Source organism: Myxocyprinus asiaticus, chromosome 3 (assembly GCF_019703515.2).
Source record: "Myxocyprinus asiaticus isolate MX2 ecotype Aquarium Trade chromosome 3, UBuf_Myxa_2, whole genome shotgun sequence".
Taxonomy (NCBI): domain Eukaryota; kingdom Metazoa; phylum Chordata; class Actinopteri; order Cypriniformes; family Catostomidae; genus Myxocyprinus; species Myxocyprinus asiaticus.
This window is the reverse complement of record NC_059346.1, coordinates 29,475,171-29,491,549: the sequence shown is the minus strand read 5'-3', so window position 1 is coordinate 29,491,549 and position 16,379 is coordinate 29,475,171. Positions and strand designations below refer to the sequence as shown.

General features: G+C 45.2%; 1 protein-coding gene across 2 annotated transcripts in view; it reads left to right on the top strand.

Moving 5' to 3' along the window:
• The window catches only part of LOC127420951 (fibrinogen C domain-containing protein 1-like), a 182,871-nt gene that overhangs the window by 17,081 nt on the left and 149,411 nt on the right, over positions 1-16,379 (top strand). Inside the window, exons 2-4 of one of the 2 annotated variants that reach the window (XM_051663608.1) lie at positions 4,090-4,104; positions 8,666-8,698; positions 15,616-15,629. The exons of the other annotated variant lie outside the window; for it this stretch is intronic. Of the exons in view, the coding sequence (XP_051519568.1) occupies positions 4,090-4,104; positions 8,666-8,698; positions 15,616-15,629 (62 nt within the window). The remainder of the gene's footprint in view (positions 1-4,089; positions 4,105-8,665; positions 8,699-15,615; positions 15,630-16,379) is intronic. 2 annotated transcript variants of the gene reach the window in all.

Sequence of the window (16,379 nt, the reverse complement as noted above, 5' to 3'; positions counted from 1 at the left end):
GTTTATGTGCATTTTCTGACATGCTTACATTTACCACAGCCTTGCTAGTGGGCAAACTGTATTTTGTATCGCTTTCTTAACAGCAGTTTTGTCATGTTTTTAGTTTGTTCTTTGTCTTAGTAGTACACTAATTATTAGCAGGTTAGAGAGATTCTTTAGAAACCACATCCACAGTTGTGATGGGCTGCTATACTATAGATGGGAAACTTTCAAAAAAGCAATTTGATCTTAACTCTTTAAAGCTTAATTTAATTTCTGCACCAATTAGTGCCACAGAATGGAATTGCAAAAATGACATTGGTTTAAAACAGCTTTGCCAAATACTCCCCCTTTTTTCGTTTTTTTTTAACTTATTTTTATTGTCTTTTTTTGAGCAAGAACAAACATGTCCATTCATTTATACGCTCCCCCTTTTGTCATTGATTGAATAAACAGAGAGTCCTGCCCATAAATCATGCCATTGGTGGAGTCTGAATTGCTGTGTTGGGCTGAATAGGCCGCTCAGACAAACCGAGCAATATTTTTTATAGTGACACAGAGACACTGGGATAGGAGAAAGTATTTTAACATCAAAATAGTAACACAGTTCAGCTTTAAATCATGTAATAAGCGGCACGATGAAGAGCTGCATTACAAGCAGAGAGAGTTTAGTTGAGACAGACCACTTGTATAAAAATTAATGGCAGAAACTGGAACGTACAATTTACAGGCCAATCACAATAATAATAATGAAAAAAAAAAAAGCCAATCATGTTTTTAATAAAGATATCTCCTGCAGTTAACTCGAGAATATGCATTTGCATTTGCTGGACCACTATAAAAATAGTTTTTAGCGTGATCTGAGCTAAAGAACCACAATTTATACCAATGTTGTCAGATTTTACTGCTAATTTGAAATATGCTATTTGATCGTAATCTTGACCAACCGTTTTGGAGATCAGTCTTTTTTATATATACAGTATATTTCAGTATATAGTAGCTGTAAGTGTATGCTGCTTGTATTCATAGAAAATAGCTGCCAGGGAGTGCCCAATATGGCTGCCGTGTGGACTGACTTGTCTTGAAAGGAAATTTTTTCTTGGTCACAAGCGACTGAAATGAAGAACATTCTTTGTACCTGCTTGTAATGGGGTTCGTTATGGGGGTGAAAGGAGGAAACGGGAAACGTGAGGCTTCAACTCAAAGGTTAGTCTTTAAAAATGTATTACTCAAAAATAGCTTTTCAGCTTCAACATAAACAGACAACTTTGGCGGTTGAAGCATGTCTTTCTCCCCCGGTCTCTGGCGTGATCTCTTAATGCTCTCCCCAGTGCTTACTACAATCAGAAACAGGTGTTAGACATTATAGCACCCTTACTGCTTTCTCTCTCTGCTGACGAATGCTCCACCACGCCCCCGCCACACTGCTAAATTAAGGGAACCATCTCACCTATTAATCTAAAAACACATACCTATGTATAATAAAACTATTTATTTTGTATGAAGAAAAAAATTATTGAAAAGAGTGCAGAGATTACCCAACAAAGCAACTCAACAAACACCAAAACAGAGAGTTGAGAACCAAAATTGATGGCTTCTATGAAAGATATTCCTTGTAACATAAGGATACTTCACAGTGCCTTCGGGTAGCATAACTATGTATCACTGTTCCCCTTCATGCTTCCACTATGCATAATAAAACTGATACAGTCTCACATGAAAAGTAGGAATCATATTTTAAACAGTGGACATAAATACATTAGTCTTCAGTACTCTTAGGCTGACTGTGCAAAAGTTTGGTGCAGACCTGAAGCAGTATTTGAGGAACATAATGACTTTCTCCAACTGAGTGACTTTGGGCCACAGGTGCACTTTTTCACAAGTCTCTCTCTCTCTCTCTCTCTCTCTCTCTCTCTCTCTGTGTGTGTGTGTGTGTGTGTGTCAGATAAGGTTGAATGCTACTGTGATTGATAGGTTTGAAAATACAGAGAAATAAACAAACAGATGATCAAAACCCTAGAGAGAGAATGCGAAGGAGAGAAAAAGCAGATTTGAACTGTATTCTACCTTACAATTATTGCCAAAGTCCAAAGTCATCATAGTAAATACTTCTGCACTAATATTACAAATCGAGGCGTGTTTCAAAACAGGTGTTACAACCCCATTTCCGAAAAAGTTGGGACAGTATGAAAAATGCTAATAAAAACAAAAAGGAGTGATTTGTAAATTATGTTCACCCTTTGCTGTATTGAAAGCACTACAACTATACATTATATGAAGTTTTTCTTTGTGAATTTCATTGTTTTTTGAAAATGTACAGTGATTTCAAATCAGATGATTACAACACGCTCCAAAAAAGTTGAAACGGGCAGTTTTAGACTAATAATAATTTGACGAGTTGAAATAGCAAGGCGATGTGAAACAGGAGATGTTAAACAGGTGAGACAATCGTGTCATAGGATTTAGAGAGCCTCCAAAAACAGTCTAGTCCTTCAATAGCAAGGATCATTCAATATTTGTCAACTTGCCAACAGATGCTTCAGCAAGTAATCCAGCATTTTGAGAACAATGTTCCCCAAAGACAAATTGGAAGGTTTTGGGGAATTTTACCCTCTATAGTGCACAATATAGTTAAAAGATTCAAGGAATCTGATCAAATCTCGGAACACAAGGGCAAGACGAAAACCATTTCTGAATGATCGTCACTGTCTTAAAAATGGCATTCATCTGTAATGGATATCATGAACATGGGCTTGGGATAACTTTAGTAAACATTTGTTAGTCAACACCATTTGCCACTACATCCACAGATGCAAGTTAAGACTTTACTATGCAAAGCAGAAGCCTTACATCAACACTGTCCAGAAGCGCTGCAGACTTCTCTGGGCTCGGTCTCATCTTAGATGGAAAGTAGAACAGTGGAACCATGTTTTTTGGTCTGATGAGTCCACATTTAAAATAGTTTTGAGAAACGCAGCCGTCGTGTTCTCCAGGCCAAAGCAGAAAAACACCATCCAAGCTGTTGTTAGCGTCAGGTCCAAAAGGCAGTGTCTGTATTGGCCAGGGGTGTGTCAGTGCCCACGGCATGGGTAACTAGCACATCTATGAGAGCACCATGAATGCAGACAGATATGTAAAAATTTTGGAGCAACATATACTGCCATCCAGTATCGTCTTTTCCAGGGACGTCCCTGCATTTTCCAGCAGGACAACTTCAAACCATATCCTGCCCAGATTTCAAGTGCATGGCTGTGTAAGCAGAGATTTTGGGTGCTAGATTGGCCTGCCAGCAGTCCTGACCTGTCTCCAATTGAAAATGTGTGGTGCATTATGAAGCACACCATATGGCAATGAATACCCCATACAATTGTGCAGCTAAAGACCTACATAATGGATGACTGGGGGAAAATTTCACTTTCTAAACTTAAAAACACTTGTGTCTTCAGTACCCAAATGCTTAATAAGTGTTATTAGAATAAATTGTGATGTTTCACAGTGTGTCTCGGACCTGTTAATTTGTCAGATTGGGTTTTTGTCTGACAGGACCGTGACATCATCGTTCCCTGTTCGTCTTGTGTTTCGTGTACATTCTTTGTGTGATCGCACGGGTCCAGTTGTGAGTTACCGCCATCCGCTCTTCGGCCTCTCTTGTTCGTGTCCGGAGCATGGTGTCTGGATCCTGACTTCCTGTCTGGTTCGGTTTCTGTCTCTGTCAGGATCTGGATACTCAAGCTCCATGTTCTGTTTGTTTTGGTCTAATCGTGTTGACATTTTCCCTCATGTGTTTCAGGTGCCACTGGCACGTGGGATCAGCGTTTCCATGGGAACCCTGATTGTTTCCATGGGAATGCTGATCATGCCAACTTTCAGCTGGTGAGTAGCACCTGTCAGTTTTTTGTTCCTGCTCATTTTAATCCTCTTGTGTGTCGTGTCCTTTGCTGGATTGTTGAATGTAGTTTAGTGAATTAATGTAGTCTGTAGTGATTGTTTGTTTGTGTGTTATCATTATAGAAAGATGTTTGATGTAAAGTAATTACCTCACTCTCTCTGCCTAGTTGGTCCTGTCTCATGTATCTGTTCGGTTGCCCGTCTCTGCCCATGTGTTGGGAGTGTGACTGCCTTCCAGTTTGCTGTACGCTTGTTCCCTATCTGTCACTCACTCGACGTTGTGTCGATGTAGTGACACTAGGGGTCACTCTTGGGAGCCCGAGACACCTCTGGTCTTTGATAAAAGGCAAATGAAAATCTGCGAGTGGTATTTGCATGCCACTCCCCCGGACATATGGGTATAAAAGGAACTGGTATGCAACCACTCATTCAGATTTTCTCTTCTAAGCCGAACAGTCATGCTCACTGAGCTGAATTCTACTGTTCATTCACCTCTGCTGGATCTGACGGCGCATTTCAGCGGCTTCTCTCTCCTCTGCACTGGTGCACTGCAGAGAATGCCTCTGGGCGCTTTGGCAGAAAAAAAAGAGAGTATATTCTCTGAAAGAGCTTTTTCCTCTAAAAGAGTATATTTCTCTAAAAGAGCGACACACACGGAACATCTTTTTAAAGATGCCTTTCTGATTGTGTATTATTCCTGGTTGCTGTCATTATCTCTCAACTTCGGATGGTCATGATCGCTGTCTTTCGTGTCTGGGCGCTACCCACATGGAGGCAGCATTTGTGGATGGTTCATGTTCTCATTGCGAGAACATGACCATGGCAACGTTGCAGTCACCCCAGCAGCTCCCCGCCTCGGTCTTTCTACCTACAGGTATGAGGCCAGTGCGGCTAGCACTGGGGGCGATTTGGGGACCCCAATGGGATCACCACCGCCGGGTATCCCCCGCGGACCTCCCATTCCTCAGCACGCTCGTCTGCCCCAGTCGGGCTTCCGGATGAGTCCGCCGGCTCGTCTCATGGCGAGTCTGGCCTCTCGTTCAGAGCCCGCGAAGATGATGAGCTCTCGAGCGCAGCATCGGAGAGCGGGCTTGTCCAGTTGGACACAAAAACCTCGGGGACGATTGCCCAGTCACAGGCTGATGCAGAAATGACGGACATGCTTTCCCGGGCGGCCACGAGCGTCGAGTTAGAATGGAACCCTCCACTCTCCCCTGAACCCTTGCGGCTTGATGATTGGTTCCTGGGCTCGCAGCACCGCTCAAAGCAGCCACGCCCCGCTCCAGTGCCTTTCTTCCCGGAAGTGCACGAGGAGCTGATGAATTCGTGGGAGTCACCTTTTACTGCCCGGCCCCGATTCCGCAGTTCCCCCGCCCTCACTACCCTCGATGGCGGGACAGCCAGGGGCTATCTGGCGATTCCCCTGGTGGAGAAGGCGCTTGCGGTGCACCTATGCCCGCAGAGCGCCGCCACCTGGCGCGGACGCCCTAAGCTCCCATCCAAGCCCTGTAGGTTCATGTCATCCCTGACGGCTAAAGCCTACAGCGCTGCTGGACAAGCCGCCTCTGCCCTACATGCCATGGCTCTCCTGCAGGTCCACCAAGCCAAGGCGTTGAAAGAACTGCACGAGGGTAGTTCCACCCCAGATTTGATGCAGGAACTGCGCTCGGTGACCGACCTCGCTCTCCGAGTGACGAAGGTCATGGCGCTGTCTCTCGGGCGGACGATGGCCACATTAGTGGTCCAGGAGCGCCACCTTTGGCTCAACCTGGTCGAGATGGGTGAGGCCAACAAGACACAGTTTCTTGCTGCCCCCATTTCCAAGGCTGGCCTATTTGGTGACACTGTCGAGGACTTTGCCCAGCAGTTCTCAGTGGTGAAGCAGCAGACGGAGGCTACCCAGGCACATCCTGCCCCGGCGCAGCTCAAGGTCCCGCACCCCGTCTGCTCATTGTCAAGGGCGTCCGCCTGCGGTGACTGCACCGGCTCCGCCGTAGCCCGCCCCTTCAGCCCGGCCCCGATGTGGAGCCCACCGCAGGAAGCAGACGCCACCCGTCTCACAGTCGGCTGCTAAGAACCCATGGTGGTCGACAAAGCGCCCCTGAGACGGGCGACCCAGGGACGACAAAACCTACTCACCTGGAGCTGGTAAGAAGACCACTCCATCCCCCGGTGGAGGTCCAGGTGGAAAATCTTTTGTTGCCTTTTTCTTTGATTTCGCCGTATGCCCAAGTGGCTGCGGTACCCAACAGTTCAGCAAAAGAGCAGTTTCCTTCCTCCCTGGGTCACATACCCGGTGTGCATGGTCGTCATCTCGACTACCATCCACGGGTTTTTCCTTGCAGGATTGGCACTCCAGCGGTGGTCTTCCCGCCCCTGAGCGCCCAGCTGTGGCACACAGCTGCCACGATGTGGCAGTCTCCACGGGTTATGAGGACAGGCCTCTTCCTCCCCAGTCCCAGGCTGTTCCGGGGGTGGTCACAAGGAGCCAGGTAAGTGCTTCGATGTCCCTAGACTCAGCACAGCCATGACGTGGTGTGGCATCTCGAGCTCCGCCCCGCCGCGAGGCCCCACCTGCCGGTACATCCGACGACGCTGTCCCCTTGGTCCCCCTTGCGCGGAATTGGATGCGTGGTTTGCGCTTTCCAATCCGTTGTGATGGCTGATCTGGACCGTCCAACTCAGCTACGCGATTCAGTTCGCCAGGCGCCCGCCCAGGTTCAGCGGTATCCACTTCACCTTGGTCAAGGACGAAAACGCTGCTACCTTGCGTTACCTTGCGCGCTAACACTCTTACGGAAGGGCGCGATAGAACCTGTCCCTCTGGCCGAGATGAAGAAGGGGTTTTACAGCCCAGACACAAAAACGCATTCTGGCGAGCGTCCGGCATCAAGATTGGTTCGCGGAGGTAGACCTGATGGACACGTACTTCCACGTCTCGATCCTTCCTCGACACAGACCCTTCCTGTGGTTTGCATTCGAGGGTCAGGCGTATCAGTACAAAGTCCTCCCTTTCGGCCTGACCCTGTCTCCTCGCATCTTCACGAAGGTCACAGAGGCAGCCCTTACCCCGTTAAGGGAGGTGGGCATTCACATTCTCAACTATCTCGATGACTGGCTAATTCTAGCTCACTCTCGGGACATATTGTGCACACACAGGGACTTGGTGCTCTCACACCTCAGCCGACTAGGGCTTCGGGTCAACTGGGAAAAGCGCAAGCTCCTCCCGGTTCAGAGCATCTCTTTTCTCGGTTTGGAGCTGGACTTATGAACGAGCGTGCCCAGTCGGTGCTGGCCTGTTTGAAGGCGTTCAAACAGAAAACAGCAGTTCCACTGAAACTTTTCAGAGGCTTCTGGGGCATATGGCATCCTCAGCGGTAGCCACCCCACTTGGGTTGATGCATATGAGACCACTTCAGACTTGAGTCCCGAGATGGGCATGGTGCCACAGGACACATTTCGTGGTCATCACACCGGTCTGTCACCGTCTTTTCAGCCCTTGGACCGACCTCTCGTTTCTACGGGCAGGTGTTCCCCTAGAACTGGTCTTCAGGTGCATCATGGTCACGACGGACGCCTCCAAAATGGGCTGGGGTGCTGTTTGCAATGGGCACGCAGCCACCGGCCTGTGGACAGGCCCGCGACTGCATTGGCACATCAACTGCCTTGAGTTGTTGGCAATTCTGCTTGCCCTGCGGTGGTTTCGGCCGTTGATCCAGGGCAAGCACATGTTAGTTCGGACAGACAACATGGCAATGGTAGCATATGTCAACCACCAAGGCGGTCTGCGATCTTGTTGTATGTCACAACTCGCCCGCCGTCTCCTCCTCTGGAGTCAGCAGCACTTCAAGTCACTGCGAGCCACTCACATCCCAGGCAACCTCAACACTACAGCGGATGCGCTGTCACGGCAGGTTACCCTCAGGGGAGAGTGGAGACTCCACCCTCAGGTGGTCCAGCTGATTTGGAGTCGATTCGGGCAGGCACAGGTAGACCTGTTCGCCTCCCAACATTCCTCCCACTGCCCGCTCTGGTACGCCCTGACCGAGGCCCCCCTCGGCATAGACGTGCTGACACAGCTGGCACCCTGGCCTGCGCAAATATGCGTTTCCCACAGTGAGCCTACTTGCACAGACCCTGTGCAAGGTCAGGGAGGACGAGGAGCAGGTCATCCTGGTAGCACCCTACTGGCCCACCCAGATGTGGTTCTCGGACCTCACACTCCTCATGACAGACCCCCCCCCCCCCCCCAGTGATTTCCCCTGAGGAAGGACCTTCTTTCTCAGGGACGGGGCACCATCTGGCACCCACGACCAGACCTCTGGAATCTCCATGTCTGGCCCCTGGACGGGACTGCGGTGGTAGACATGATCACTCAGGCTAGGGCCCCCTCTACGAGGTGCCTGTATGCCTTTAAGTGGCGTCTGTTCGCTAAGTGGTGTTCTTCCCCAGAGATGCGCAGTCGGATCAGTGCTTTCCTTCCTGCAGGAGCGGTTGGAAGGGAGGCTGTCCCCTTCCACCTTGAAGGTGTACGTTGCCGCCATAGCAGCACACCATAACGCAGTCGACGGTAAGTCCTTAGGGAAGCACGACCTGATCATCAGGTTCCTAAGAGGTGCCAGGAGGCTGAATCCCTCCAGACTGCGCCTTGTTCCCTCATGGGATCTCTCTGTAGTTCTTCAGGGTCTACAGAGAGCCCCCTTTGAGCCTTTGCAATCAGCTGAGCTTAAGGCGCTATCCTTGAAGACTGCCCTCCTGACTGTGCTCACTTCCATCAAGAGGGTAGGAGACCTGCAAGCATTCTATGTCAGTGAAACATGCCTGGAGTTCAGTCCGGGTTACTCTCACATGATCCTGAGACCCTGACCGGGATATGTCCCATGGTTCCCACCACTCCTTTTAGGGACCACGTGGTGAACCTGCAAGTGCTGCCCCAGGAGGAGGCAGACCCAGCCCTGTCGTTGCTGTGTCCGGTGTGTGCTTTACGCATCTATTTGGATCGCACGCAGAGCTTTAGGATCTCTGAGCAGCTCTTTGTCTGCTTTGGTGCACAGCGGAAAGGAAGCACTGTCTCCAAGCAGAGGATCGCCCACTGGCTCATTGACGCCATAACTATGGCATATCACACCCAGGACATGCTGCCCCCGGTAGGGCTATGAGCCCATTCTACCAGGGGTGTAGCGGCCTCCTGGGCCCTGGACAGGGGTGCCTCTCTAACAGACATTTGCAGAGCAGCAGGCTGGGCAACACGCAACACCTTTGCAAGGTTCTACAACCTCCGGGTGGAACCGGTTTATTCCCAGGTAGTGGCACGCAATACAAGCGGATAAGCCCGGGATAGCCGGCCGGGTGTATCGCTTGCACATAGTGCCTTCCACCTCCTTTTGAGCTGAAGACATGCACTATTAATTCCCAGTAGTGTTCACAAACTTTGTTCCCTGGTTGACTTCCTCCGAGCCCTGTGGCAGTTGAGTTTTCGGAGAGACTCGCTGCCGGCCCAGTACACGTGCTAACTAAGAGTCCTGTTCTGGGGTAGGTGCTCCGCATGTGTTGGTTCCCTGTAAGGCTAACCCCATGTGATATATATCTTCCACTAATTCGTTTCCCTGTTGGCAAACTGCGTCTTCCTTGGGCAGAGCCCCTCTGCCCCAGTCTCCATGTTTGTAGTACCTCCTCCCCCATTGGGTAGGATCTATCTTGAAGACTCTCCACATGGTCGGAAAGACCATGTGACGTATTCTTCCACTTAAATATCCCCCTTCTCTTTGGCAAGGTGTGGTCTCTGCGGTGTCTTCCCCTTTGGAGGGACACCCCCCGACTAGACCTGGTGGCCCAGTCGGATAATCCCCCTTCTTTTTTAGGGAGTGGAAAAAGAGAAGGGGAAAAGAGGCCACGACTGAGTTAGCCTGTCTCTTTCTTTTGGGTAGTCGACTTGTCCCCAAAGGGCCGTTCGACACTCATAACTATATTGGGGGAGGTTACGTGTCGACCTGGTGTGCTGGCTCTGAGGCACACAGTGGTCTGCCCACCACACACCGCCAATTCATGTAACACTTTTCAGCCAGTTGTGGCATCTCATATAGGGACCCCTAGTGTCACTACATCGACACAACGTCGAGTGAGTGACAGATAGGGAACGTCATTGTTACTTGTGTAACTTCCATTCCCTGATGGAGGGAACAAGACGTGTCCCTCCTGCCACAACGCTGAACTACCCACTGAAATGGCCAGACCTTGTCTTGGCTCCTCAGCATAAAACCTGAATGAGTGGTTGCCTACCAGCTCCTTTTATACCCGTATGTCTGGGGCAGTGACATGCAAATACCACTCGCCAATTTTCATTGGCCTTTTATCAAAGACCAGAGGTGTCTCGGGCTCCCAAGTGTGACCCCTAGTGTCACTACATCGACACAATGTCTCATTCCCTCCATCAGGGAACGGCAGTTACACAAATAACCATGACGTTCTCTGCACTCACAAGTCTTCAGCAGAGGACTCCTCATCTCTGCCCGCATGTCGGGAGAGTGACTGGCTTCCAGTCTGCTGGGCATTGTTCTCTGCGCCTCACTGTGCTTCAATGGAGGATTCCTATGGATCTGCTCCTGGCTTCCATGACTCATTCACTCGCCTACGAGCACACTGTTCACGGATTTGCCCATTGCTTGGCCACGGCGTGCATGCATCTTCAGGCTCCTCCCCGCAGCTGCAGCCAGTGCCTGGATCCTCAGTCTTCGCCAGCACAGTGGAAGTTAATATTTATTGTTAATAAATCCTTTGACATGTTCCTCTGCTCTTGGGTCTCTTTGTTTCATTCTTGCTTTCTGACACAGTGGTAAACACTCGACTGTCCCAACTTTTTTGAGGCGTGTTGCAATCATCTGATTTTAAATTACTGTACATTTAGAAAAACAATGAAATTCTCAAGGAAAAACATCATGTAATGTGTAGTTGTAGTGCTTTCAATATAGCAAAGGGTTAATATAATTTACAAAACACTCCTTTTTGTTTTTTATTAGCATTTTTCATACTATCCCAACTTTTTTGGAATTGGGGTTGTACAATAATGTATGTGTAGGGCAAATTCTAATGCATAAGAGCACAGCAATAACAGCAAATGAAGTGTGCTTTAAAGGTGCTCCATATAAGCCACTGTGGAGATACTGTTAGGCTTTTAAATGAGCCCAGTTAGAGGAAAGGAAAGCCAAATGGCAATTTTATCATTAGCTCTTCTGACTAATTCACTAAATTAGAGAAACTCTTTTTAAAGTTTAATTCTGAAACATTCTGAATAGGAGGTGATAATTGCCATAAGCTAGTAATGAGTTTTGGACTAACTCACTTTAAACAGGGTCAGATGACGGTTTACATAAATTGTAGATAATCGTTGTTAGATTGATCATTTTAAGATGTTTTTCATGAGTTTGATTTTGCAATGGAGGTAGTTTGAGGTCATTACTGAAACAAACTGTAATGAAGGGAACTGAGAATGCTGTTGCATTTTAATAAGATACATAGACTACCGTTGTTGTCACATTGTGAGAAAAAACATTGAGGGGGCCAAGAGCATAAAAGTAAAGTCAATAGTTTAAGAATGTGTGTATCCACTGAGAAATATACTAGGGTCAGTGTCACTTTACCAACTGATTATGTGGGTAACTGTGAACTGGAGGTGCAAAAAGCCTCACTATGGACCAGTTACATGCACAGAAAAAGGGAAGAAATCTTAATAGTTAAAATAAAATAATTAGATAAAACTAAATAAAAATCTCTTAATAATCTCACAGTAACAGTAATAATGTGTCATGAGATTTCTTTAAAAATCACAAAAGCATTAAAGAAACTTAAGCGGAGGTGCCTTTAACAGTGCTCGCTACAGCATATCAGGGCAGATTCCAGTCACAATGGTAATTATTTAGGACCATAAAAAAAAAAAAAAAAAAAAAAAGTTTGTAATAACATGGTGTAACCCAGATGTAAAATCAGAGTAAACTGTATTCTAAGTTAAAAGCTTAAAACTAACTAAAGTGCATATTTAACTAAAATATGTGAAGAAACTAAAGACAAGTAACTAGAAACAGAATGAAAACCAAAGAGTCAGAAAAATATGCACAATTTTATATTTATAATTTATACTTGCAAATATATGTAAAAAATATTGCAGATAAACTTGACCAATAAGAGTTTGGATCAGCACTGCAAATGTGATTTATCCAATCAGCCAATCTTGCTGTAGCCGCTGACTCCACCCTAGAGTTATAGCAGACAGACACAGAACAGACGAAGAAGCAAAGAGCAACGAGATGCCGATCAACTGCGCTGTTAGGAATTTATAGCAGCAAAAGTCTGAAAAATAGAAAAGATTAGTTTAATCTTAAACTAAAGCTCTAGAAAAAGAGAAAAATACTTACCTGAGAGTTAATCTCGATGTCTAATTGAGATAAAGCTGAGTGAAGTCATTTATTTCACTGTTCATCTGGATAAAACCTGGAAGAAAAGAACAAGTTTAGTTAATTGTCGAGGAAACTGGCCAGTTTTTGTAAATATGTGTTTTGTTCGAGTTGGACCACGTTTTCAATGAGGATAGGGAACATTTCACCGTGGATGTTTCTGCATGAAGTTTCTGGAAAGTTTGATGGTGAGCCAAAAACCCAAGAGTCTTATATGAACTGTGAATATCTTCTGTTCGTGGATTTCTGAATAATCTTCAATTCACCTCTGCTTGAATTCATTCAACAACGAAAAGGTCGAGGTATTTGTAAGTCTGGACATTTATTGAATGTTATTTAGTACATAATAATAATTATTTCTGTGGGAGCCTGGGTAGCTCAGTGGTAAAATACGCTGGCTACCACCCCTGGAGTTCGCTAGTTCGCTAGTTCGAATCCTAGGGCGTGCTGAGTGACTCCAGCCAGGTCTCCTAAGCAACCAAATTGGCCCGGTTGCTAGGGAGGGTACAGTCACATGGGGTAACCTCCTCGTGGTCACTATAATGTGGTTTGTTCTCGGTGGGGCGCATGGTGAATTGAGCGTGGTTGCCGCGGTGGATGGCGTGAAGCCTCCACACGCGCTATGTCTCCGTGGCAATGCGCTCAACAAGCCACGTGATAAGATGCGCGGATTCGTCCTCCGCCACCCGGACTGAGGCGAATCACTATGCGACCACGAGGACTTAGAGCGCATTGGGAATTGGGCATTCCAAATTGGGAGAAAAAGGGGGAAAATCCCCCCCCCCAAAAAAAGAAATTTTTTCTGTAGTTATTAATTAATATTTTAATTAATTGGATCTAACTCATTAAAACCTCATATGGGGCTCCAGTAAATGTAGTGTGCTATGTTTAGGAGCAAGTTTGGTTATTAGCAATAATTAATAATTATCAAAGATAATTATTAATTATTAAAATCAATAGAACATCCAAAAAAACTACATCTATATTCGGTGAACAAAGTCGCTGGAAGTAAATTCTGGAAGCATTTTAGAGGTATTTCAACTCCTGATGATGTCATGTTTGAGGGACGTTCTGTTGTGTGCCTCATCCAATAGGAGTTGAGAGTTCGATCCTTTAGTGAGCAAGGCTTCATGGATTTGTAGTCTGTTTTGGACTCCCTTTGTTTGATTTTGGCGCAATTTTTATCAGTAAGATTTACGACTTAGAAGGTGGGGGCTTGAGTTATGTTTTTACGACTGTGTTAGGCCTGCCTTTGTCTTCTATCTGAATACATGAGGCCCAACAATTTGGTAATTCAGTTGATTGATTATTGTTTGTTTAATTGTATAATTGTTTATTTGAATTGTATTGGTAATTAATAGGTAACTGTAATTTTATTTGTTTGGTTTCAATTACATTTTATTGAGTTTATTTGGGGTAAGAGATACAAAAGAGTTACATTTGATAATAGATTAGGAATTAAAATCGATAAACATTTTATTAGCTTTCAAATAAACTAAATAGGCATAATTAGATTAACAATTTGAAGAGAAGGAATATTGAATTTAAATATCAAATTGTTTATTGTATTTTATCTAAGATTTATTTGTTGTATTGTTTATTGTTTTATCTGTAAAGTTTAGTTGAGTTATTCAATATAAATAATTTATTTCACTAAAGTCAGCTGTTGAGTGTGTATGTGTACCTTTTGCCTCTTTCACGTACCTGGTTATCTTCTGATTGGCCCAACTCTTTGCCGCCCTGGGTGCCATCACACTGTCATGATTCACTGTTGTTTGCCTTGTGTTTCTCCCCTGTCATCTGTTCCTCCCGGACTACACTTCCCATAATTCCCTGCCCTCATCACTGCCAGCTGTCCTTGATTGTCCTCACCTGTGTTTCATTAACTTATTACCCATTGTGTATATAATGCTCTGTTGTTTGCTTAGTCTTTGTCAGTTATTATGTATTTTGACCTCTTGTTTATTGACCCGGTCCCTTCGTAGATGTTTTGCTCTGTTCCTGCGTTTTCCCATCATGGATGTTTCTTTTGTTCCTGTGATTATCCTGTTATCCTGTACTTTGTTTATTTTATTAAAGACTGTTTCGCTGCACCTAGATCCAGCTATCGTGACTTCCTTCCAGATGTTACAGAACAACTGACCACAAAATGGATCTAGCGGCGTACTTTGTACAACTAAGCCAGGCGAACTTATCAATAAGAGAGTTTTCCCATTTCTACTCCACTGTTGCTGTCCACCCTGGATTTGATGATAATACCCTGAAATCCATTTAACGAGCCGATGGCCACGCCTGCCATGCCCAACGAGCCGACAGCCACACCTGCCACGGCCAACGAGCCGACGCCCATGCCTGCCACGGCCAACGAGTCAACAGCCACGCCTGCCACGGCCAACGAGCTGGAAGCCTGCGTTGCCAGCCTAGTCTGTCCCAGAGCCTGCGTTAACAGCCTCATCCATCCCAGAGCCTGCGTTGCCAACCTCGTCCATCCCAGAGCCAGCATTGCCAGCCTCATCCGTCCCAGAGCCAGCACTGCCGGCCTCGTCCGTCCCCATTGAAAGTTTTTGGGCTGTGCTGGAGAAGACTTTACAGAGTGGTTTGACTCTGCTGTCATTAATACAAGATCTCGGCCAAAAATTATTGCAACTCTGGATGGAAATAAATGTTGTGACGTTGCATAAGGTTGTTGAAACAATGGCACGGTCTGTGCATGCCACTGCTATGGTTATTCTGAATAAACAAAGACGACTAGGTAAAGTGTACTTTGAAGTTGAGTGAAATCCATGAAACAAGCAAATGTATCCTAATTCTTCATAATTGTATGAAAATTATTCTACAGCATATTTTGTAAATAAAAGCAGGTTGACTTATCATAAACATTTGTCATTTTACAATTTATTTGGCACCAAATAATAGGATTTTAATGTGCAGCCTAATATTGCTGGCATGAAAATAATGTTGATTACCACAAAATAATTTTGACTCATCCCACAATTATTAAATAAAAAAGAAGCAAAAATTGCAGTAAATCACTTAAAATGGAAGTGAATGGGGCCAGACCATATACATTAAAATACACACTGTTTCAAACATATTGCCACAAGACATAAACATTATAAGTGTTAACTTGATTTTAATATTTTACGAGGGACTAGCCAAAATAATTTTTTACAGTAATAAACATTGTTTAGAGCCACAAATTCTGTTGATTGAGCTTAACTTGAATTGAACCCAAAACATTTCTTTAAATGAGAATGGTCTGTACTTAGCTCTGATAAACAGAGATGAATAAACCATTCAGTCTGATAACAAAAGGTTTATTTCCAAAATGGATTCTTCCTCAATGAAGTCCATGTTTTTTTCTAAACACCCATTAACATGCTGGTCTCATTACAACCTTGTGCAGTAGAGTGTCACCTGTCACTGTAGCGATGACACTTGAAAGCAAGAGGTGTTGTGATTAAATTATCACATTTTCATAGACACAATTACCACTTAACAAGAGTTCATTTCCAGTTCATAATCTCTTGCTCTCATTGTATGTCTGTCTCCTCTGTTTACATTACTGGAATAATATTCACATTTTGAGCAATAGTGTACACAATTCAGGTTTTGAGATTTTTTCTGTTTGGAGAAAGGAATAAAAAAAATAAAAAAACATTTTTATTTTTATTTATTTTTTTGCAGTATGTGGCATATTGGATTGGGAAAACTGATATGTGTCACGGGGATAAGAGTCTATTGCAGAGATGTTTGAAAAGAAAGTGTGTGAGCATGCATTAAATTTACATTAAACTATTTTTGTTAAGCCACACACTGTCAGTTGTCAACAGAGGCTGAATTATTCACTACTTCCCAAACATGACACCTTCAGAAAGAGAGAGAGAGAGAGAGGAGGGGGAGGGGGGGGGGGGGGGGGGAAGAATACTTGGATTATTTAGAACCTTGTAATAACTACCTTGCACCTGCTGAAAAAAAGATTGGACCATTAAGGTCTGTTGTTCTGTTACATCTATTTTTCTTCATGACACATACAACTAATGGATAATGCAATGAGGTTATTTT